The sequence below is a fragment of the Schistocerca piceifrons genome, chromosome X, assembly GCF_021461385.2.
Source record: "Schistocerca piceifrons isolate TAMUIC-IGC-003096 chromosome X, iqSchPice1.1, whole genome shotgun sequence".
Lineage (NCBI taxonomy): Eukaryota > Metazoa > Arthropoda > Insecta > Orthoptera > Acrididae > Schistocerca > Schistocerca piceifrons.
The window spans coordinates 812,397,834-812,424,727 of record NC_060149.1 but is presented as its reverse complement, the minus strand read 5'-3'; the positions used below and the strand labels follow the sequence as shown (position 1 = coordinate 812,424,727).

Below are 26,894 nucleotides of genomic sequence, written 5' to 3'. Positions count from 1 at the left end.
CAGGTGGAGGGGGAGCTGATAATAGGATTTGGGAAAGAAACAGAATGCCTGACAAAAAAAAGTGAAGCACCAGAAATGGAAAAGGAAATGAAATTGACTTTTAGAAGTTGAAGCAGTATGTGATGTTAGTGCCGTGATTACAAATTTGAGTCATATTTATAAAGAACTTGGCAATGTGAGCCCATGTATGATGATGTACCCCTCCGACCTGGATGCATGCACTGATTAGTCTGGAAAGGCTGTCATAAAGCTGTTGTATCCTCTTCTGAGGCAAGCTGGCCTACAACCGTTTTAACTTGACCTTGATATCCAGAATACTAGCACTGGGATAGCATTACGTCTGAGATGATTCCACACATTCTCAACGGGGACAGATCTTGGGATTTTATTGAAGTATTTCTGTAATCAGTATCGGGCAGACATTTCACACAAGTGCCATGTATGAACAAGCATTGTCCTGTTGAGAAATTGTATCACGATACTGTCAAACAAGAAGTAACACATGAGGATGCAGGATGTCCATGACATACTTCTGGCCCATCAGAGTTCCCAGAATCACTATCACCTGTCACCTGAAGTCATACTTGATGGGTTCCAACACCATGACACCAGCAGTAACACTGATCTGGCTCTGCAAAAGATTGGGAGAAATAGACTTATCTCCATCTTAACATCACACTCGCCGACAATGCTCATTCTGTGTGGTACAGAAAAGCTCATTGCTGAACACAGTGAACCACCACTTATCAGCAGTCAACGCTTCTTGGTTGTGGCACCATTCCAAATGCAACCATTTGTGTTATGGTGTTAGCAGCAGCTTATGTATCAGGCAGTAATCCCTAGCCTGGGTGCTGCTGAACTCTGACAAAAGGTTCAGGACAACATTGAATTCAGTAGGAAATCCACTACTCGTTTTTGGATAGCAGGTGCAGATGTGAAGGTCTTACGATGTGCGATCCACCCTTGTGGTGGCCAGACTTCTTATTACTTTTCGGGATCAATGCCGTAGATTACTCTTTGCAAAACCGAATTGGAATTCCATCCGGACCTGGTGACTTATTTGCTTTGAAATCTGATGATGAAGGTTTGCGGGGCACTCAATGTCATGGTCATCAGCACCCATACAAGTTCCAAATCTTTCTAATTCCAATCTCGGCACTTCCCATATGATGATGAGATGATGAGGACAACACAAACACCCAGTTCCCAGGCAGAGAAAATCCCCAACAAGGCCAGGAATCAAACCCCGGACCCCGTGATCCAGAGGCAGAAACGCTAGCCATTAGACCACCAGCTGGACACTTTGAAATCTTTCAGTTGTTTCTCTATGCCAGGGATTAGACCACCAGCTAGACACTTTAAAATCTTTCAGTTGCTACTCTACACCAGGGATGCTTATGACTATGTTGATCACACGCAAGTCTGTTCCATGGTCAAATGAGGGTATGTTTTTACCATTCTCCTGTGTGAACGATTTCTTGAATGAGAAATTTACAACTTACACAGCACAATTGGGTGGCTGGTAAAAACATCTAACAATTAACCTGATTTCACCTACACCTGTTATATGCAGATAACAACTGTTGCACTCCACTTCGACCTCAATACAGACAACACTTTAGTCAACTACAATAATCACCGCCCCTCCTATCGCGTCCAATCTTTCTTTCCGATATATGTTCCATGACTCGCTAAATATCTCAGAGCTTTTCACTTTGGTTTTCAGCCAGCTCTTGATCCAAAGAATAATTTAAGCATGAGAGCTTCCCTGGAGGGCAGTAAATTAGGGAACTTTGTTACGGATACTTTGACACTTTTAAAAAAATTTAACAGTCACAGTGTCTTTACTCTGAAAACAGTTTTACCTCTCTTGCTGTATACTGACTGGCAAGTGTTCATCAGAGAATCTCAAACTACCATCCAGCCTAAAATACTGTCATGTGCACTCCACAAGTGCTCTGCTACCAGATTAGTTGCTTTCTTTGTGTAGTATAACCCTGACCTATCAAGAGGAGTTCTACAAATTCCCACCCGATAACACAGGTCTCGAAATCTGCACCCAAGACCATCGCCGAGCTTCCTGTGCTCCTTTGAGACAGATCCAAATACTCTGTTTTTACTTGCTAACTGTTGCACACCAGAAGACACATCCTGAAGCCTTCTGACCTAATTCCGCAACTCCCACACACATTAAACATCAGACTCAATGACCATTTATGACATGACAATACTATATCCTATTCCTGGAAAACAGGACTCATCTGTCCAAGTGATGATTCTCCAGTTCCCCTACTCTGCACGCAGAACTCTGCACTCACTCACAAACTTTCTATAATAATTTGCAAGTCCAGATTCTTTAGTTGTTTCAAGTACTGGAAAATCCTGCACTGCATGTACTAATCTCTGAACAGACCTTAAACCATCCTTACTGATGACAGGGCCTAAATAATTTACCTCTCCCAATGCAAAATGACATCTTTCGGAACTCAGTGTTAAATGGGCTGCCTGTAACCTTTTAAATGCTCCCCTTAATCACTGCCTATGTTCCTGCAAATCCACTGAAAAGATGATTATGTTATTGAGATACACCAAACACTGATGTGGTTTTAATCATTTCAGAAACCCATCTAATAACTGTTTGAATGTTGCCAGTGGCATCCTTCTATATTGATAGTGTCCCCATGGTGGCAAAAATCCAGTCTTTGGTCTACCTTCCTGAACAACTTCTAACTGGTGGTACTGAATTTGCAATTCCATCGTAGAGAAGTACCGGCATTTTCCGAGATTATACATTGTTTCAGCACTATTTGGAAACATACGCACCTGTTATGGTTTTGCTGTTGTAATATCGATAACGGCAACAAAAGCAATACTTTTCGAGCCATCTGTCGACTTCTTGGGCAGAATTGCAATTACTGTTTTCTTCTATTATTCCACCAGCCAATTCCTGATTTATAAATTCCTATGAGGCTGGATGCAGTGATCGAGGTATTCTGTAAAGTCTCTGATATAGTGGTGCTTCATACCGTATCAGAACCCTGTGCCGAGTTACTATCACTGCAGGCAACGGTCCATGTGGAAAAACACGTCTTTGAATTCCCATAATTAATCCTCATTTATGCTCTCTGTTCCTTTTAAATGCTTAAACTTCTCATGAAATGCAGTCATAGCAGCACCCTGTGACCTCTTATGGCCCACACCACCTGTATGGCAATGAGTGAGGTGGTGCAGTGGTTAGCACATTGACTTGCATTCAAGAGGACAACGGTTTAAACCTGCATCCAGCCATCTTGATGTAGGTTTTCCATGATTTTCCTAAATCGTTCAGGCAAATGGCAGGATGGCTCCTTTGAAAGAGTATGGCCAATCTGCTTCCCCATCCTTCCCTAGTATGAACTTGTGTTCCGTATCTAATGACCTCCTTTTTAACAGGACGTTATACACTAATCTCCTCCTCCTCCTCCTCCTCCCGTATGGCAAGCTTCTTCATCTGGAATTTGTAACGTGGTCAATGTTCCTTTCACTAACTTAACATTTTCGGCACTAAAATCATCTATGTTGACAGTTACTACTTTACTTCCTTCCATCTCTTGTATGTGTACAATACTTCATCACACTAAACAACATGCTGCATCCAAAACTTCACTATCTCTTAGTGGTCCCATTACACACAATACATTCACTGGTAAGTCTCGTTCCACAATCACCCATAACTACTTTCCAGTGCCATTAGATACACAATCGTGCCAATTAAGCCTTAATGGCATTATTCAATGTTCAGTTTGACTGCTCTATACAACAGATGCTCCTCGCAACAGATCAACACTGACAGCAGTCTCCTTCAGCCAGAATGTTTTCCCACTATGTTCCACTATGCATTATCGAAGATCAGTTATGGCATGATGTTGATGCAGAAAATCTAATTCTAAAATCATGCTGTAACCCTCACTTACATAAGACTTCCTCACACTGTTTAAACTTGGCTGTCCCCAATGAAAAATGCAGCCTCACTGACCCCAGTGGTTATACACTGAAGTGCCAAAAAATTTGGTACAGGCATGTGTATTCAAATACAGAGATACTTAAACAGGCAGAACACAGCACTGCATTCAGCAACACCTGTATAAGATAACAAGTGTCTGGCACAGTTGCTAGCCGTTACTGCCGCTACAAGGGTGGGTTATCAAGATTTAAGTGAACGTGGTGCTATAGTCTGCGCATGAGCAATGGGTCACAGCATCTCCAGGGTAGCGATGAAGTGGGAATTTTCCCCATAAGGCCCATTTCATGAGTGTGCTGTGAATATCAGGAATCCGATAAAACATCAAATCTCTGACATCACTGTGGCTGGAAAAAGATCCTGCAAGAATGGGACCAATGGTGACTGAAGGGAATCGTTCAACATGACAGAAGTGCAACCCTTCTGCAAATTGCTGCAGATATCAATGCTGGGCCATCAACAAGTGTCAGCATGTAAACCATTCAACTAAACACCATTGATATGGGATCCAGAGCTGAACACCCACTCTTTGATGACTGCACGACACAAAGCTTTACCCTCACCTGGGTCTCTCAACACCAACACTGGACTGTCGATAACTGGAAACATGTTGCCTGGTCAGATGAGTCTCATTATTTTTGTATCGAGCAGATGAACAGGTACAGGTATGGAGACAACTTCACAAATTCATGGACCCTGCATGTCAGCAGGGGACTGTTCAAGCTGGTGGAGGCTTTGTAATGGTGTGGGGCATGTACAGTTGGAGTGATATGCGACTCCTGATACGTCTAGATATGACTCTGACAGGTGACACATACGAGAAGCAAACTGTCTGATCACGTGCATCCAGTCATGTCCATTGTGCATTCCGACAGACTTGCGCAATTCCAGCAGAACAATGCAACACCCCACACATCCAAAATAGCTACACAGTGGCTCCAGGAACTCTATTCAAAGTTTAAACACTTCCACAACCCACAAAACTACCCGGACATGAACATTATTGAGCATATCTGGGATATCTTGCAAATGTGCTGTTCAAAAGAGATCTCCACCTCCTCATACTCTTATGGATTTGTGGACAGCACTAAAGGATTCATGGTGTCAATTCCCTCCAGCTCTACTTCAGACATTAGTCAAGTCCGTGCCACATCGTGTTGTGGCACTTCTGTGCACTCACGGGGGCCTTACACAATATTGGGCATATGTACCAGTTTCTTTGGCTCTGCAGTGTATATCAGTATCCCCTGTTCCACCCAACTTGTAACATGCCTCCTACCCAATAAGTCTCTTGAGGCCAGTGACGGAAGTTCCCCTGTGTCCAACAAAATCTTGTATTCCATGCTGTCGATCAAACCTATTATGGCACGTTCTGCCTTTGCATTCGATTGTACTGAATTCAACTTTGCATGAAATCCTGTTGGTGGCTCTGGGATTCCCTCTCAAGTTTAACAGACCTCTTTTAGCCCCCAGACCATGTCTACTATCACCCCTACATCCTCGTCCACAATCCATACCAGTCCCCCCCCCCTCCTCCTCCTCCTCCTCCTCCTCCTCCTCCTACCCCTACCACCACCACCACCACCACCACCACCACCACCACCACCACGTTCGCCTGTAGTCCAAATTATTCCCCTTATTCTTCCATGGTTGGTAACACTGCCTCTGCATATGCCCCGTACGACCACAATTACAATAGTTTACATTACAAGTGATCACATGCCTTTTATCCTTAATACCATAAATACACAACTGGCCATTAAAATTGCTACACCACAAAGATGACGTGCTACAGACATGAAATTTAACTGACAGGAAGATAATGATGTGATATGCAAATGATTAGCTTTTCAGAGCATTCACACAAGGTTGGCACCGGTAGCGACACCTACAACATGCTGACATGAGGAAAGTTTGCAACCGATTTCTCATACACAAACAGCAGTTTACCGGCGTTGCCCGGTGAAACATTGTTGTGATGCCTCCTGTAAGGAGGAGAAATGCGTACCATCACATTTCCGACTTTGATAGAGGTTGGATTGTAGCCTATCACGATTGCGGTTTATCGTATCGCGACACTGCTGCTCGCGTTGGCCGAGATCCAATGACTGTTGGCAGAATATGGAATCGGTGGGTTCAGGAGGGTAATACGGAACGCCGTGCTGGATCCCAACGGCCTCGTATCACTAGCAGTCGAGATGACAGGCATCTTATTCGCATGGCTGTAATGGATCGTGCAGCCACGTCTCGATTCCTGAGTCAACAGATGGGGACATTTGCAAGACAGCAACCATCTGCATGAACAGTTCGATGACGTTTGCAGCAACATGGACTATCAGCTCTGAGACCATGGCTGTGGTTACCCTTGATGCTGCATCACAGACAGAAGCACCTGCGATGGTGTTGGCCAGGCTCCAGCTTAAATATCCTGAGTTTGTGAGACTCATATCTAATGATAGGTAGTTCAGCTGATTGACGTGGTGATCCTCACTGAAGTGGCAATCCTCACTGAAATGGCAATCATCAGCATAAGCAGAAGCAGAATCATCATCATCATCATCATCATCATCATCATCATCATCATCGACTGCTAATAGCTGTACATAACTTAGAGAATGTTACAAAGCAGCAAGCATATAAACCCCTGTAAGTTAGGCACCCATGAGAAAATGATCTGTATAGTACACTCATGATCAGAAAAAAACAGAGCACTTCGAACGACTAGTTGGAAAATATCGGCCCGAGGGTTCAAGTCAACATTGATATTGTGATGCAACACCACCTACCAGTAAAATGTGCCTGTGGCTCTCGTCGTCACTATAAGCTGAAGGTAACAGATCAGTGTGACTTGAGGAGACATGCAAGATGCCTCGTAGTGAGTTTGAAATAGGGTGCATTATTGGCACGAGAGAATGCAGTTCATCCACATAGAAAATTGCTGTTTGTGTGGGATGAACTGTTTTGGCAATGAAATGGGTGTGTGCAGAATGGGTCACAGAAGGTTGTAGAACTCGACAAGACGGGCTAGGTCACACCACCCAGACACACCCTCCCTCCAAGATCAACACCTCATCCGAATGATTGCAGGACAGATCTGCATCCTCCTTGGCTCTGGTACAACAGTGTAACACATCATACACTATCAAGGGTGACAGTTCACTGCCCTTTATTACGGCATGGGTTATGTGTGCATCGATCAGTTCTCCGCCTGCATTTGACGGATGTAGAGAAATATGTTAGACGGCAATGGTGTACAGAACAATGTCACTGAGGCAGGAATGGCATCAGACAGAGTTTTTGGATGAATCTAGGTTCTGTCTGTCTGACAACGATGGCTGCATGTTGGTTCGCCGCAGACAGGGGGAGTGGCATCACAGTGACTGTTCACACAAGACATACAACACCAACTCAAGGCCTTATGGTGTTGGGTGCTATTTGGTGTGTGTCCAGGGCACTGTGACCTACACAAATGACATCCTGCGACCCATAGCCACACCCTTTCTGCACAACACCCCAGATGCTATTTTTCAGCACAACAATGCACGACCCTACATTGCTGCATGAACACATGCCTTCTTGGTGTCACAGGAAGTCAGCCTCTTTGCCTGGTATGTCAGATCACCAGACTTGTCACCAACTGAAATGTGTGGGATATAGTGAAACGATGGGAGCAGTGCTGTGAGCCGATGCCATCCACTGGAGATGAACTTTGGAACCAGTTGAATGCAGCATGGATGGCTATACCACAGGATACCATTCTACCTTATACGCATCAATGCCATCATGCATGGAACAAGTTATCAGGGCCCATGCCGGATCCTGTGCCTGCTAGGCAACAGGACACATGCTGAGCCAGGGTGACTGAAATGTTAATCATTTCTGCAGAAGATACTAATGTACATGTCCTGTTAATATTTCTGCAGAAGATACTAATGTACATGTCCTGTTAATATTTCTGCAGAAGATACTAATGTACATGTCCTGTTAATATCTCTAGTCATTCAAGGTGTTCGTTTTTTTCTTAAAGTGAATGTAAAATGAAAATATTCTAAGTTATCTGTATGAAGTTGACGCAAAGAGCAAACATTAGATGTTGCTAAGATGTCAATATGAAATACTACACTCACTGTGTAGGTGAATACAAAGTCTTAAATTGCACGGAAGAGAGGTACTTGCAACTGCTGATTTTCGAGTGGGACAAGTAGCACAATGGCCAGTGAGAATGGAGGAGACTGCAAGGCATGTGAGAAATAAAGACTACGTACAGTAACATAGTAACAATGAATAGTGGGTGGCAAGTGTACTGCAGCACATATGTTAAATGGACAAGCCCTATTCCCTATTCTAATCAATCCTATTCATTGCCCTGTATTCTTCCTTTCTGGCTCAAACTACTACTCTCTACATTTCAGGCGTTGAGACCCATATACTGGTTCCTTCATTTTCTTTTATGTATTTCACTTCTTATTTATCTACCTTTTCTTCCCACAGTCATCCCTTTTCTCTCACAGTCTTCAATTATGACATTATAAAACACTACTGTATGTAGCATGGGATTGAGTGCCATATCTGACACAAACACATTGATGTATGGTAAGATAATGAATGGGATAAGAAACCCACTAAATAGTGATGAACAATGCAAACAAAATATTTACATTCATCTCACCTTATTATTACAATATATTTCTCGTCTTCTTTGTTGTGAGAACTAAGTTGACCATCTCTGTTTACAGCTTCATTAGAAGCACTCGATGTGCTGGGACGGAGGGCCATCTCACCACTACAATTTACAGAACTCATTTGATGATCAAACTCCTCCTCTTCTTCTTCTTCCTCTTCATCTTCTCCATAAGTATGGCAGTGATTGTTCTGGTTCAGGTTTAAATCTCTATTTTTCTTCGAAATGTTATCAGGGTTGTTCATCTTTTTATGCGCTTCTGGAAATGACAAACAACTGTTCACAAACCACTTTTCATATTTGCTTAATTGTTTCAATATGTATTACAGAAGACAGGGTGCAAGGAAGAAAACGGATAGGGAGAAGGTAGTTTCCCCTCCCACATTTCCTGTCACTGAATTATCAATGTGTAGCAAGAAAGGTAACAATATAATTGCAGCAGGTATTCATTGGATGGAGGGCTGAAATTACACATATAACAAAGAAACCTTATTAAAAAGCAGTAATTACAATGATGTGCTATTACAGTGTTTCACAATGCCATCTGTGATAACCATATAGTAAAAGTATCCGTCTTCTCATCCATGTGCATGACCATCAAATAGTCTTATGTCTGTATGAAGTTTGTCAGCAATTTACAATGTACACTGTCTATTATACGTGTGATGTCACACAAGAAGCACATTTGCTGCTATAGATTTAATGTTTCTGTACTCACTGATTTTCCCAGTGTGTCATTAATGACTGTGATAATTAAGATGTTTTGACTGCAGTAGCACAAAAACATGGCAATGTCATTGCAATCATCTGTAGAACTCAGTACAACAAACCAATTTTATATATCATCTTCAGGTTGAATCTCTTCTATCCAAATTTGCTTACAAATATATCTGTTTATGGAGGGGGTTCGCCTTGAGCAAAACACAGTTTTACCTTTCTTCTATTTCCTAGACATGTTTTGCTGAAGTTTCAGCATCATCAGTGGACTTTTATTTTGTGTCTATTAAGCAGGAAAAATGCTCTTTACTGCTTTTACACATATTAGAGTTTTTAAGACAATATTCACAAATCAGAAAAAACAGACAAAGTTTTGTACATATGTCTTGTTATTACATGCTTTTTTTTCCTACAGTTTGTTATCTGCAACCATAAAGAACTTAATGTAGAATAGTTATTTACTTTGAAATTTTATGACTGGGAATGTTATAGTTAGACCTGACATTACCTATTTCATGTCAAAGATAGCGCTCTCTCTCTCTCTCTCTCTCTCTCTCTCTCTCTCTGTCTGTCTGTCTGTCTGTGTGTGTGTGTGTGTGTGTGTGTGTGTGTGTGTGTGTGTGTGTGTACACAGAGTTCCATTACAGAGAGCTGTGTAGTCATGTACTATTTATTTATCTTCAAACTATGGCTTTTTGAATTTGATAATTTCTTCAATTATTAGGTTTTGTGGGGGGCTGTTGCTGCACTTGAGAATTTCCCAATCAATGATGATGTCCGTTGGGCTGTGTTTAATGTCAATAAAGTGTCCAGCAGATGCAGAATAAAATGTTACTTTTTAATGATCTTCTGTGTTCTATGTATCTGGTATTAAAGTTTCTGCTTATCTGTCCTATATAATATGATTGCAGCCATGGCATGGCAGTTGGTAAATACCAGAAATGTTGTGTTTGTATTGGTTGCCTTTGTTTTCGGAACAGGGTACCAGGTCACAAGTATGGTGAAGCCAAGGTGACAAGAGGACATAGAAAATTTGTGCAAAGGTTTTGGTAAAGAAGATCAGGTTATTGTAGTGGGTAAACAGGGAACAGTCTGGCTAAGGACAGCATTACAGCATTAAGAGTGACCTCAATGAAATAAGAGTAGCAACTACATGCACAAACGTGAGTTCTGTGGAGGTCCTGCAGTGCCACGACCAGCCTTGGGTTAAAATGCTTTGAGCTGTGTGAACACTGAGTTGAACAGTCATTCTGACTGAAATGAAATCATATGAGTGCAGTGCCTGTTGCTACAACTGCGACATGGGGTTGTCGTAGACATGGCATACACCTGAATAGGGGATGGGAAGATAGGTTGGTTGATCTTATTGTAGATACCACACAGGGCAAAAGGGGGGGGGGGGGGGGGCACCATCACACATAGCAAGATCCGTGTGGTTATTGATGTTAGAGGCACATCTTTTTAGGTTAGAGTCAGCATTCAGGCACTCTGTTTTGAAAGAAATCAAAATAACAGAAGAGCCCCACAAAATTTCTAAGTATACACAGAAAAGTAAGGTTAGCTTATTTCATCAAAATATTAGAAGGCTGAATAATAAGACAGGAGGTTTCTTATGTGAATGTAGGCTTTCCCAGTGCATACTGCTGATGAAATCTTCTTGGGCTTCCATCCAGGTAGCTGCGTTGAAAATCCACGACGTTTCAATGAGTGTCATTCTCATCATCTTTTGGTGAAGTGTCGATGGACCACAGCCATCCTCTACATATAGCTGTTCAGCGGTGCGCGGCATCCGTCCCTCCCCATACCTCCTACCGGTGCTGGGCTGGTGGTGGTGGGGGGAAGATGCACGGGGCCGAGCGACGCCGGCCACCTGCCTTGTTAGTCTAGCTTAGCGTCGCGGAGACTTAGCAGCTGAGCATGGTCCTGGCATATAACTGATATTGCAGGTTTCCACGCTGAACTTAAATGGTAGCCCTCTTATTTCGAAAAAAGATTACATGACAATCTCGTCAACAGGGACAAGGGCTACCATTTAAGTTTGGCATGGAACCCTGCAATAGCAGCTATACGCCGGGACTGTGCTCAGCTGCTAATGCTCTGAGACTCTAAACTAGACTAACCGGCAGGCAACCGGCGTCACTCAGCCCCGCGCGGCCCAGGGCCGGTAGGAGGGGTGGGGAGGGACCGCCGCCACACACCGCTGACCAGCTATATATAGAGGATGGCCGTGGTCCATCGACACTTCGCCAGAAGATGATGAGAATGACTCATCGAAACATTGTGGATTTTTGACACAGCTACTCGGATGGAAGCCTGAGAAGATTTCATCAGAAGGTTTCTTGCCTGTTTGGAAAATTTTGAGAGCTGTGAACAGACAACATCATGTGCCTGTCTGAGCACCGCATAGCCACAGGGTTAGATAAGTTATATATAAAAGATTACACTACAGTAGCTTTCCCAAGCAGAACTAACATGGGAAAAAAGGAGTTGTTACATATATTAAGACAGAATCAAAACCACTGAGACAAGTAAAACTTGTAGTGATCAGTGCACAGGAGTGTGTGCTTGCGAATTAATACTGAAAAATAGTTTGCTTCCAATTGTAACTATACACAGATTCCCACTGGGGAGTTTTGAACTGTTTATAAATTATCTGGATTCCTTACTATGCTATGCTATCTGTCAAACAGCAGCAAGCGGTTCATAGTCTGTTGTGACTTCACTGTAGATTTTCTACTGCATACTGATAGGAAAAATGATCTGGAAGCCTTATTTGGATCCTACAATTTGATCTCACAAGAGGAGACCACGATGTTGAGATCACAGATGTACCGGGTGATCAAAAAGTCAGTATAAATTTGAAAACTGAATAAATCACAGAATAGTGTAGATAGAGAGGTACAAATTGACACACATGCTTGGAATGACATGGGGTTTTATTAGAACCAAAAAAATACAACAGTTCAAAAAATATCTGACAGATGACGCTTCATCTGATCAGAATAGCAATAATTAGCATAACAAAGTAAGAAAGCAGAGATGAAGTTCTTTACAGGAAATTCTCAATATGTCCACCATCATTCCTCAACAATAGCTGTAGTCGAGGAATAATGTTGCGAACAGCACTGTAAAGCATGTCCAGAGTTATGGTGAGGCATTGGCGTCGGATGTTGTCTTTCAGCATCCCTAGAGATGTCGGTCGATCACAATACACTTGCGACTTCAGGAAACCTCAAAGCCAATAATTGCACGGACTGAGGTCTGGGTACCTGGGAGGCCAAGCATGATGAAAGTGGCGGCTGAGCACACGATCACCACCAAACGACACGCGCAAGAGATCTGTCGGACATTTTGGGAACTTTTTCTTTTTTTTTTGGTTCTAATAAAACCCCATGTCATTCCAAGCACGTGTGTCAATTTTTACCTCTCTATCTACATTAATCCGTGGTTTATTAAGTTTTCAAATTTATACTGACTTTTTGATCACCCAGTACTTCAAACTTTGTACATCTTTAGTAGACCATTAAAACAATGCAATGTGCAAATAGTAAGGTGCACTACTCTGGCAATTCCAAGAAAATTGCAAGAGAAGTTTTACACGTCCATTATGTGGCTTATGTATGTGTGCGTAGATGCTGGATAAGTGGTGATCAAGTGATTAGCGTTCGAGCGTCATAAGACGTGTGTATGACCCAACAGTTCATCTACCACTTGAACTTAATTATTAATCTATTTTTTTCATCACTGGTCATATTATTGAATTTATATGCCATGTGAGAGGTAAAACAATGAAAAAAAAAAACCATGTGTGTTTGCATGAAATTTCAATTTCTGATTTCCATGTCTGTATGACAAATACTACACTGCAACGTGTGATGTCGAGATCACATCTGACGAGTAACTGTACATTACTTTTGTGGTCTGGCACATTGAGACTTAATATATTACTGATTGTGAATAACATCATTTGCATCATTATTTATCGAGGTTTGACTTGGGCTTTCCACGCCTTGCCCCCCTTCCTTGAAAAATTTAACTAGAAATAGTAAGTAGTCAAATATTAAATTCACTACAACTTAATGAAAATGCTTTTTTTCATTACATTAACTCTCAAATGTCATATAAATTAAACAATGTGACCAATTTAGCAAAAAATATAAATTAAAAAGTAAGTGGTAGTAGGTTTCGAACAGTTGCCTCACCCACAACGCTCTTGCAAAGCGCGGATGCTAAAAACTTGACCACAATGACTTCTTACAGCCAGCCCCTCCCCACAGATGCCCCAGTTACATAACAGATGCATGAAACTTCTTTTGCAATTTTCTAGGAATTGCCAGAGTAATGCACCTTACTACTTGCACATTGTGTTGTTGTAATGGTCTACTAAAGGTGTACAACGTTTGAAGAAATCCGTGAACCCAACGTTGTGGCCTCCCCTTGTCAGTAATTAACTTTCCAACACAGATGAATGAAACAGTAAGACTTTATTTTGATAATGTTTCCTTTGGGGAAGCTCAAAACAAGAATAGAACTGATTACTCAGTAACAAATGCTCTCTCTGATCGTGATGCACAGTTAGTTAGGATGAATAACATAGCACCTTACAGTACGGATACTCCTCAGTGGAAATCAGTTAGAATATTTGATACCACAAGCAAAAAAAAATTTTTAAGAATGTTTGCAAGATATCACCTGGGATGAAATTTACAATGAACAAAATGTTAACATAAAATTTAATCTGCTCCACTACAAATTCTTAACATCTGACAGTAGCTTTCCATATAAGGTAATCAGAAAGGACATTAAGCAGAAATGTAAAAAACCATGGATCACTTGAGGGATTAAAATACAAAAAAGGGAAATGCATATGCTGGCAAAAACAAATACAGATCTTGCAGAAGTAGAAAGCATAGGGACAAACAGCTCAAGAGAAAAATCACAGCAGTACGTGAAAAAAGTAACCCTCATAAAATTCTGTCATATGAATGTATCACTACCTTCTCCTTCTGAAATTAAGAACATTATACATTCTCACAAAAAATAAAAGTTTCTGTGGTTTTTATGGTGTTTTCAATAGAGTACTAAAGAACGTTCCCATACATTAACCCCAGACTTATCTGAAATACGTAAGGCATCACTAAATTAAGGTATTTTTCCAGAGAAACTGGAATATGCCATTGTTAACCCCTCTTTAAGAAAGGTGATAAGAGAGATGTCAACAAGTAATGATGTCTTCCACTGCTGACATCTTTTTCCAAAATCTTTGAGAATATGGTGTATTCTGGAGCAGCACTTCACCTTAGCAACCATAATATCCTCAGCAAATCACAATTTGGGTTTAAGAAGAGTTTCGCTACTGAGAATACCATTTACATGTTCACTCATGAAATTTTACAAGCATTAAATAATGAAACTGCACCAGTTGGTATTTTCTGCTACCTATCTAAGGCATTTGACTGTGTGAATCACAGTATTCTCCTAGATAAATTCAAGTTTTATGTGACCGACGGTAAAGCCAAACAATGGATAATGTCGCAGCTAACCAAAACAATGCAGAAAGTTGTACTTCGTAATTCCACCAATATAACACCGGGACTTAATTCTGACTGGGGAGAAATCATGTTCCCCAAGGCTCATTGTTAGGTCCACTATTGTTCCTCATAGATGTATCTTCTATCTAATACACAACAAGCAGAATTAGTTCTTTTTGCAGATGACACTAATATTCCAATCAATCCAAGTATATATACAGAAACAGAAGGAATGGTAAACAATGTTCTTGAAAGTATTATTGACTGATTTCCTGCAAATTGTCTCATCCTCAATTTTAAAAAGACACAACATATTCAGTTCTGCACATCTAGAGGTACTACACCAATGATAAGTGTAAAACATGATGAAGAAGTAAAAAAATGGGTGGAAGCTTCAAAATGCTTAGGTGTCTATCTTAATGAGAATTTAAACTGGAAAAAAATCACATTTTAGAACTCCTAAAATGTCTTGGTTCAGCCACATTTGCATTTAGAATCACTGCAAACTTCAGGAGAGAGAAATCAGTAAGTTGAGATATTCTGAATATTTGCATTCAATAATCTCTTATGGAATAATTTTCTGGGATAACTCATCTTTAAGAAAGAAAGACTTCATTGCTCAAAAACATGCTGTAAGAATAATATGTGGTGCTCACCACGATCATCTCGCAGACACCTGTTAAGGAGTTCGGCTTTCTGGCTACTGGTCCAGAGTGTATTTATCCCTTCGGTTTGTTGTAAATAATCCACTACAGTTAAAAAAAAACAATGATGTACATAATTCCAATACCAGAAGAAAAAATGACATTCATTTCTCCATGTTAAAGTTGTCTTTAGCACAAAAGGGGGTGCACAATGCTGCACCAAAACTTTTTATTACTTAGCTGGTGATATAAAATGTCCTACAGACAGCATGGTAAAATTTGAAAACAAACTGAAAAAAGTTTCTCTTTGAAAAATCCCTCTATTCCATTAACGAATTATTATTGAGCACATAGCCACATTTACAAATTAATTTGCAACGCAAATGTAAACTGACTCCTTCCACGTCATTATGATTTATCATGCAAAATGATCCAATGAACTTTAACTAATGAACTTCTCTGTATTGAGTTGTGTGTTCTGTAGACTGTTTTGAGCCCTGTTTTACTGAGTATGTCGCCTATTCTGTGGGCTGCCTTGTGTTGTAAGTGAGACTGTACCAGCTGCTTGTTGTACAGGTGTTTATTGTTCATATATATGAACAAACAAATGGCTCATCACCATTTCACAAAACAGAGACATGGAACACACACACACACACACACACACACACACACACACAGAGCCTGTCTGATATTTACCAACTGACTACCAGAACTGCAAATCAATTTACAATGGTCAGCTAGAACATTATGACCACCTACTTAATAGCTGGTATGTCCACCTTTGGCACAGATAACAGCAGCAACACATTGAAGTATGGAAGCAATTGGGCCTTGGTAGGTCGCTGGAGGGAGTTGGGACCACATCTGCACACACAAGTCATTAAATGTCATAAATTCTGGGGAGGGGGCAATGAGGTCTGGCGCCACGTTAAATCACATCCCAGATGTGTTCGACCAGATTCGGATTTGGCAAGTTTGGGGGCCAGCACATCAATTGGAACTTGCCACTGTGTTCCTCGAATCACTACATCACATTCCTGGCCTTGTGACATGGCACATTATCTTGTTGAAAAAATGCCACTGCCATAAGGAAACAAGATCTCATGAAGGGGTGCGCGTAATCTGCAAACAGTGTACGATACTCCTTGGTTGTCATGGTGCCTTATATGAGCTCCACTGGACCCATGGCTGCCCACATGAATCTTTCCCAGAGCATAATGGAGTCGCCGCCAGCTTGTCTCCGTCCTGCAGCACAGGTGTCCATGAGCTGTTCCCCTGGATGAAGAGGGATTTGCGCCCTCCCATCGGCATCATGAAGAAGGTATCAGAATTCATCAGACCATGCAGTGTTCTGCTACTGCACCAATGTCCAGTGCCAATGGTCACACATCCATTTCAGATATCATGGTGTTAACACTGGCACATGCACAGGTCGTTGGCTGCAGAGGCCCATCGTGTTTGGTGCACTGTGTGTTCAGACACATTTGTCCGCTTCCCAGCATTAAAGTGTGATGTTAGTTCCACCACAGTTGACAGCCTGTCCTGTTTTAATAGTCTGCCCAGCTTATGACATCTGACATCTGCAATGGACACGAGTTCACCTTTGTGTTGAATACACTCACCACAGCACACTTGTTGAACACCCGACAAGTCATGCAGTTTAAAAAATGCTCATGCTGAGCCTTCGGGTCATCACAATCTGCCCTTGGTCAAACTCACATCGATCACGTGCCTTCCTCATTCTACACATGGACAGCACACTGACTGATACTATATGCACCGTGCGTGTGTCTGGCTAGCAGTCATGCCCCACCAGGTTATGCTGCTAATCGCCTGGATGGGTTTATATCAATAGGAGGTCGGTGGTCATAATTCTCTGGCTGATCAGTGTATGTAGGACAGACACGCAGAAATTTTAATACCACATACACAAAGCACAGAAGAGCATTAAAAATTAACAGCTGTCATTATACGTGCTGAACACCATATGGCCCCATTAGACATCAACATTGACTTGAAAATTCTCAAATTCAGCAACAGCCGCCCCCCCTCCCCCCCCCCAACAAAAGCTAATAATAGAATAAAACTATCACATAAATAATGCCATAGTTGAAGGAAATAAAATAATAAATTAATACACAGCTGTCTGCAACAGAATTCTGTTCTCTGCCCTCTAAGAACTATCACACAACACCAACCCACAAAAATCCACCACGGTTTAATAAAAAAAATTCGGAAAACGAGGAAGCAAGGACTGTTGCACTCTTTCTTCATAAAGATTGCAGATATGTCGACAGGCAAAAGTTGCTAGAAATTCATGCATCTGTAAAAAGATTTATGTGCAAAATATACATCTTCCATTATCAACATTAGTGAAAGATGTTGCCGAGAATCCATGAACATTCTGGTCCGATGTAAATTAGCTAAGCAGATTCAAAGGCTTCTCTCCAGTCACTTGTTACCCAGTCTGCTGTGGCAATAGAAGAGAGCAAAAGGAAAGCTGAAGTTTTTAATTTTGTGTTTAAGAAATTATTCACACAGGAGGATCATAGAAACATACTGTTGTTTGAACACCACACAGACTCCCATATGGAGTACATAGTAATAGGCACCCCTGCTGTAGAGAAGCCCCTGCTGTAGAGAAGCCCCTGCCGTAGAGAAGCAACTGAAAGTGTTGGAAACAAATAAGTTGGCACACCTGAATGGAATCCCAATTCAGTTTTACAGACAGCACCCTACAGCATTGGCCCATTCCTTAGCATTCACTTATCACAAATCTCTCGCCATGCACAAACTCCTAAATGACTGGAAAAGAGTGCAGATGATTCTTTAACAATGGTGTCCTGCAGAGTTCTTTAACACATTCTCAGTTCAATTACAATAAATTTCCTTGAGATGGAAAAGCTTCTGTCCATTAGTCACGTGGCTTAAGAAAGCACCACTCATGTCCTTTACTTTCACGTTATCCTGCAAACCATGGATGAAGGGCAACAGGCAGGTTCAACAGCCCTACATTTACAGAAAGTCGTCAAGATGGTACCCTGCTGCGTGCTGTTGAAGATCCGTGTATACAGATTAGGTTCCCACATATGTGAGTGGCTCAAAGACTCCTTTAGTGACAGAAACCCAGTATGTTGCCCTCGACAGTGAGTGTTCGTTAGAGACTTGGATCTTGCCAGGATACTCCAGGGAAATGTGATACAACCACCCTGACGGACAGGGTGGGCAGCAATCTGGGCTGTTTGCTGATGACATTGGTTGCACAGGAAGGTGTTATCGTTGAACGACCGTGGGAGGATACAAGGTAACTGAAGACAAAATTTCTAGTAGTTGTGATGAATGGCAGCTTGGTCTAAATTCAGAAAAAAACGTAAGTTAAAGCAGATAAATAGGACAAACAATCCCATTACATTCAAATACAGCATTAGTAGTGTGCTGATTGACACAGTCACTTATATCAGATATCCAGGCATAATGTTGCAGAGTTATATGCAATGGAAAGAGCACATATGGACAGCAGTGGGGAAGGTGAATGGTTGCCTTAGGTTTATTGGGAGAATTTTAGGCAAGTGTAGCTCATCTATAAAGGAGAATATGTAATATAACAATAGTGCAACCCCCTCTTTGAATACTGCTCAAGTATTTGGGATCACCACCAGGTTATATTATTGGAAGACATCGAAGCATTTCTGAGGCATGGGGCTAGATTTGTTACCAGTGGATTCAATCAATATGCAAGTGAAACACTGTCGAAAAAATTTAGGGAACTGGCATCTGAAGTTGACTGCAGAACAACCGTACTGCAACCAATGTACATTTCACATAAGGACCACGAAGATAAGAGAAATTAGGGCTTGTACAGAGGCATATAGGTACTCATCTTTCCTCTTGTTCTATTTGCAAGTGGAATGGGCAAGGAAATTACTAGTAGTGGTACAAGGTATCCTCCACTATGCAGAGAGTGTGTGTGTGTGTGTGTGTGTGTGTGTGTGTGTGTGTGTGTGTGTGTATGTATGTATGTATGTAGATGTAATCAATGTAAACATAAGTCCCTCAAATACACATTAAATTAAAATTTTCACAGTGTGTTGTACCCTAATTTTCTGAATCACAGTATTCTTAAAAACTACTTGTACTACTTTCTCACCCTAGTTTTCTGAACCTATCATTTTACACTCTGTGCGAAAATCCCTGTCTTTAAAATGTAATATTAAAATCAGCAGCCAGGTGGTTAGGTAGGAGGCACTTTATCTGATTTAACAAAATTTATATAGAGACTGAACTGGCCATGGTCTTGTTGAAGTCATTTTGATTTTCTTTGTGCAATTCAAGTAAAATGAAGAAAATCTGCATGCCAATGACACAACCAGTTATTAAAACACTGATTTCATAATCAAGAGTAGTACAAAGTAAGATATTCTGACAGAGTTGTCATGGTTTCCCTAAATCAATTCAGTAAACTCTAAGAAATTAAGTAATGTTTCCTCAAAAAAGTAACACTTCATTTCTTTCCCCATCCTTGTCAGATTCAGTTACTGTGCTGTTTCTAATCATCTTGATGTCGACAACTGTGCCCTGCATGCGTGCCCATGTACACACACACACACACACACACACACACACACACACACACACACAAATGCAAGGTAGGAAGTTCTCAGTCAGGCACTGAGAGAAAGCAATTTTTTGGTTTTTGTTTTGATAGCCCACAACATGCAGTAACTTAAAGAGAAACGTCTACTTAATCTGCAGAATAGTTTTGTTCACATCAATTTGTAAATTAATTTTGCTGTCAGTGTGTTGAAAAAGTATGCAATTACAGCATGGCAAGATTGGTGGTAAAAAGCATTTGAAGAAATTATTGCCAAAGTGTTAGGAAGTGTTTTCTGAAGGTATTTGTCCGGAGTGTAGTCCTGCATAGAAGTGAAACATGGATAATAAGCAGTTCACATATGAAAAGAATAGAAGCTTTCAAAATGTGTTGCTACAGAAGAATGCTGAAGGCTTGGTGGGTAGATAGTTTAATTAATGAGGAGGTACTGAATAGAACTTGAGAGAAAAGAAATTTGTGGCTAACTTAAGTAAAAGAAGAGATTGGTTGATGGGACACATCAAGGAATCTTCTATTTAGTATTGGAGAGAGAGAGAGAGAGAGAGAGAGAGAGAGAGAGAGAGAGAGAGAGAGTGTGTGTGTGTGTGTGTGTGTGTGTGTGTGTTGTCTATTCCGTAGCCCAAGCTGTTTAGTGAGAATGAGAGAATGAGGAACATTATGTGATACTGGTGGGCAAGACTTGGGTGATTATCTGCATAGGTGAGCTATATCTTCTCAGAATTCTTCCAAAGAATCTGAGAGTGGCACTTCCACTACTTTATTTTTGTTGTCCTATCATGTACTTCACTCCTGATCATCATCGATAAATATTTCCACATTATAGCTTGTAAGAGTCATTTTCCCCACTATTATTTATACTGCACTGTCATTGCACCTGCTCTCAGGTCAGGCCATACCTACACCTATCTGTGTCGATAAACACACAAGAGCACTAGTATCATGAATTGCTATTTGATTAGAAATATAAATATATAACAAAACATTACCTGAACACTCATGCAAATAGAAATTTACCCCTTTAGTACTACCTATCTCAAAAATATTGCTCCTGCAGTGCTGAGTAAACTCCAAGCCCAACCAGTCTACTGCTACTGTATCTAAAGTACCATACACATAGTGTACCTGATAACAATAAAACTTTCAGAAATGATGTAGAAAGGAAAATGAATTAGTTTGAGGTAAGGAATGCTGGTCCAATGCTGACTGCACCAAAATTTATAACAAAAATTTAAAAAATTAAGTTTACCATTGGTCTGCTGACAGTGATGAATGTCCAAGCACAAAAAAAATTGTTTGTAATAATTTTAACAGTGAGCATAAATTTTTCAAGTTGCTAAAATCACAACAGTTACTCAAAGTGGCATACTCCAGCTACTATGCAGGCATGACATGGTGGCACAAAGTTCTGTTATACCAATTTGAACAATTCTGGAGTTGTTCAAACAATAGCATGGGCAGTTTGATGGTTGGTTGGTTGGTTAGTTTGGAGTGAAAGGGATTAAACTGCAGGGTCATCAGTCCCTTCATCCATTAAGTGGCAAACCAGAAGTCAGTCAGTCAGAATTCTTGCTGGAATATTTTCTTCAGCCCTGCCATGTCCCACAAGTATTCAATGAACGTTATTATTATTATTATTATTATTATTATTATTATTATTATTGAGTATTGTAACAATCTCAATATTTTTGATCCTTCTTCTGAGGCTGGGGCAGGGATGTGAGGGCCCTTGTGTTGTACCACTAGTGCTGCTGCTGTGGTGTCAGTACTGATGGTGTGGCATTTTCCAGGCGACTAATGAGATTTGCCCAATCAGATCAGGTGAGTTTTAGCCATAGCAGACCTGGGAGGAAGCTTGATCTCTGTTACTAGCCTTGGCACACATCTAATCAAATCCAGGACGGAATACAATGATATTACGAAAAGGAAAGTTACTACTCACCATATAGCAGAGATGCTGAGTCACAGATAGGCACAACAAGAAGACTGTCACAAATGAAGCTTTCAGCCAGTAAGGCCTTCGCCAAAAATAGATGACACACACACACACACACACACACACACACACACAGTTTCAGGCAACTGAAACCCCGCTGCAGTATGGTTTCAGTTGCCTGAGATTGCAGTTCTCTCTCTCTCTCTCTCTCTCTCTCTCTCTCTGTGTGTGTGTGTGTGTGTGTGTGTGTGTGTGTGTGTGTTCTATTTTAGACGAAGGCCTTACTGGCTGAAAGCTTCATTTGTGACAGTCTTTTTGTTGTGCCTATCTGCAACTCATCACCCCTGCTATATGGTGAGTAGCAACTTTCCTTTTCAAAATATTGTTACTTTCCACCCTGGAGACACTGAAGTTTTCTGCAATGCCTTCTGCTATGTAATACGTTTGTATCCCTTTTTTTCCAATAAATCACTTTGGTTTTCACTATGTGTTCTTCTCAGAACTCATAAATTCACAGCCTCTACACACTGGTGTCAGGAGTGGACTCTGACATGTAACCTTTGAGCCTAATTATGGCTATTAATAGACACCTAAAATAACACATTCATGTCGAACACACTATTTGCTTACAGGGCAAGGGTGTGCTGGACAGCCCCATTGTGCTATGCTTTCATTGTCTTCTGATCTCACCAAGTCATGAGTGCTGTGTGTGTGTGCTGAAGAAGTAGGTAGTTCTCATTTCTGCATGGCTGAGTGCTGTCTGACATGGTAACATGCTACTAACCATTTGAATTGTCCAGGTACGACACTATGTACAGGGGTGCATCAGGTGTAGGTATCTGACCACTTCTTCAGCAGCCTACCTGCCTGCTCGTTTGCCAGTGTGGAGGGTTGTTATGTCAGCTCCTGCTCCTGCTCTGCCACACACATTGTCAGCTGGCAGTTTTCCACCATGGCCGCCCCAACAGTGTCCTCCTCATGGCAGCCTGAAGATGCCAACTGTGATTGTTGAGCTGCTATTATTTTAGGCCACTATGGGGACTGCTGAGCCAGAAAATAGAAATCAGACCCAAGAATATCTATTTAAAAGGTATCTTTATTTACAGCTTAGCAGCAGCATGGAGTAAAGCCTGAATATCTCCGATTTCATAGAAACAGCATTTGCCTGATGAAATTAGCTAATTATAATAATAATAATAATTATTATTATTATTATTATTATTATTATTATTATTATTATTATTATTATTATTATTATTATTATTATTATTATTATTATTATTAATTTGTCACCTCACGTAATTGAAGTGTGGCCCTATGCTGTTTATTTTATTAATTTACTCAAAGAGTGAAAGTTTAAAATTTTTAGAATGTAGGTTGAGAAAAGTAATTGTTAGGACTGAAGACCAGGGAAATGATGCATGTAGCAGAAGTATTTCAACTGTAGAGGGAATTGTTAATAGTAACTGTGTTGGGAATGGAGTCAATATGGAGCAGTTTTCTGCAGCAAACAAACTATTATGTTGGAGAACTAACAACTACAGAAAGCTTCAATCAGGCAGTTGGAGCTGTAGCAGTAACTAGAGGGATTGAAAAAATGCAAACCAGTTCAAGTGTAGCAACTGTGTCAACCCCACAAGCCCCTGGAACTTCACTTCACCACCTGTAGCTGATCGTAGATATATCCTTCAATAATTTTACTCTGTCTTTATCTGGGAAGTTGAATGAAAATATGCACCCATTTCTACAGAACATTAAATATGTGGATTGTATGTGCACATTGCTGAGTGAGTTTCAACTGAATATTCTTCTTTTTCTTGTGCCTGTTTCCCACACCTGTGCAAGGTTGGCTGGGTTAGTAGCAGATTTGGCATGGTTAGTTTAAGGGGTGGCTGGATGCCCTTCCTGTTGCCATACCCCTACCCCTTCGGACACAATGTGTGGACCTCAAGTGTGTGTGTGTGTGTGTGTGTGTGTGTGTGTGTGTGTGTGGTGTTAGCTGTGTGAAAGTGTTTCTAAATGTTTCCGAATTGTGTAACTGAGGAGGGACTTCGGTAGCAGCCTGGTACTCACCTAGTCAGATGTGGGAAACTGTGTAAAACCATATCCAGGCAGGCTGGCACAACGGATTCGATCTGTGTCCTGTGCACCTTCCCATCATGGAAGTGTTACTTTAACGTGCACAGTTATCTGGGCAGGTGAGTTTCAGTAGAACATTATTCAACTTAAATTCTCTGGTGATGCAGGTAGTTATAATGAGTTATTAGATTCACTTAGAAAGGGTTCCTATTTTGAAACACTTGGGCGTGGGTTGGTGGTTTGTTTTGCAGTCAAAATGTGTGTTAGTATTTATCAGGATAAGTTAGCTATGATGAGAGGAAAAACCTGCTAAAGACTTATCATTTGCAGACAGAATCCAGGCTGTCTTTTTCCAGACATATGTGTTGAGAGAATGCCAAGAACATAACAATATCCTGCTTTGCGAGGCAGAGGGCAGCACAATACGTATCTACATTAAACAGATTGACCATAAAACGATGGGTGAGATCAACTTTGTGTCGCCTTCTACCTTCCAAGAAGCAGTTTGACTCACTTTATTAAGGGAAGAGACAAACTAATTTGTAGCAACTGCGAGCCACATGACTGATGTGCACCATGTCTTCATAACTAGTGTCCAGTGCAGCTGTTGCCAATGACCAGGACACCTTGTGGGTGAGTGCCAAAGGCCGTGTTGCGTGCATTGTAGAGAAATAGGTCATATGCAACAGGAATGCCCACGTGTATGGTACCAACAACAATAGGAATTTTCTGAGTGTTAGAGGTGGCCACAGAGGAAATAATAAGAGGCCAATATTCAAGAAGCACATGGGGAGCTGGAGTAGCCACTGTCCAGAGCTCCAATTGACTCAGATTAATCCACTGAGGAGCCAAGTATTTGAAAAGGTGGGAAATGTGACATTGATTGTAGAATTACAGTAAATAAAAAAAAAGTGAAGATACTTTTCGATACCAGATAGCGGATGGGTTTAATATTCACACTGCTTAGCATCACGCGCACCTTGCGGCAGCTTGTTGTCATCGTCCTAGTGTTTTAGGAAGTAAAATAATATGCCCTGTAGGCTCACAGGAGATTAATTTGAAGATTGGAATGGAAATATCTGTGCTGATGGTAGATGTACCATCATGGGGGAAATCTATAGATTTTGACATGCTTCTAGGAAGTAATTTCCTGCACTACATTCACAGTGCAGTTGATTTTGGGTTATAAACTGTCCGAATAGGTGAGAAGGGCAGGAAGGCATCCGTCCTCAGAAGATTGACACACTTCAGTGCTCAAGTCAACTGAATGTGAAACTAAATGTGGTGGAATAGGAAGGATTTCTGGGTTAAGGTCAATCTAAATTCCACCATGCACTCAGTTATTCTGGCGAATCCAATTCCCAAGAACGAGTTGCTAGATGAGATGTGATTGCACATGAAACAAGGTATATGTCAACCAGTTATACTGAATGAAGAAATATTTTTACCACTTAGTACCAATAACTTTAGCAAGACAGATGCCATGGCACCCACGAGAACTGTTTCAGCAAGTATACAAGAGTCGCCAGCAAATGAAATTGTGAAATGGGAAGACAAGGGAAAAAGAAGGAACAGGAGGAAACTAATATGTAAAAGAGAATATGTTATAATGTAAACATTACAATCCCCTTAAAACAGAAGTTTCAATAAACGTTGATGTATCTGCCCGAGAAGTTGTAATCACTACTTGAAAAATTTAGTACCTTTCTGAAGAATGACAGGATTTGCCTGCTGCAAATTTGGCACAGGAGATGCTTGGCCGATCAGTCACAAACCATACAGATTTTCATTTTATTTGCAACCTGTGGCTGACCGGAGCATCAGAGAACTGTTTGTAGTGGGGTTAATACAACTGTCATGCAGTTCCTGGTCTTTGTCTATTGTCATGCAGAGAAAAAGTATACAGAATATGCATCGACAAGAGAGTTTTGAATAAAGTAACAACTCTGGACTTGTATCCCCATCCAAGAACAGATTAAACATCGGACTATTTAGGCAACTGTCAATCTTTCAAAACACTAGACATGCATTTTGACTCTCAACAAGTATTGCTCACCCCAGCAGATCACGAGAAAACTGCATTTGTAGTTCCGTCAGTGCACGACGAGTATCTGAAGATGCCTTTTGGACTACAAAATGCACCTGCAAAGTTCCAACAGCCTGCAGATTTATTTATGAGGGAACTGTAACTTTCCATATGCCTAGTGTATTTACATGACAACACTGTGTTCTCCAGTCCCTGGAGGAACGTGCACAACAATTAAGATCTGTACTTTTTTGCATACGAAATGCAAATCTCAGTCTGAAATTGGAGAAAGTTAGTTATTAGGGGTACATAATTTCAGCCGAAGGGGTTCAACCCAATCCATAGTTAACTGAAGCAGTAAAACACTTTCCTTCCCCTCATAATGTGAAAGCATTAAAACCCTTTCTCAGTTTAGCCAACTATCATCGTTGTTTGGTTGTGGAAAACACCATTGTTCCTAAACCTCTTTCCAACTTGTTAAAGAAGGGATTAATATTTACATAGGACCCCCCTGAGTGTGAAACAGCATGACTCAAAAGAAATTTGAACAGTCAACTGTTTTGGTACACCCTGATTTTGAGACACCACTTAAGATGAGTGAATATGATAACTCAGGCACAAGCCAGGAAAGCTCCATCAAAATGTCGAACATTGAGTCAAAATGTTTG

General features: G+C 40.9%; 1 protein-coding gene across 1 annotated transcript in view; it reads right to left on the bottom strand.

The window, feature by feature from the left end:
- The window catches only part of LOC124721365 (zinc transporter foi), a 155,752-nt gene that overhangs the window by 21,883 nt on the left and 106,975 nt on the right, over positions 1–26,894 (bottom strand). Inside the window, exon 9 of the mRNA XM_047246299.1 lies at positions 8,670–8,940. Within this exon, the coding sequence (XP_047102255.1) occupies positions 8,670–8,940 (271 nt within the window). The remainder of the gene's footprint in view (positions 1–8,669; positions 8,941–26,894) is intronic.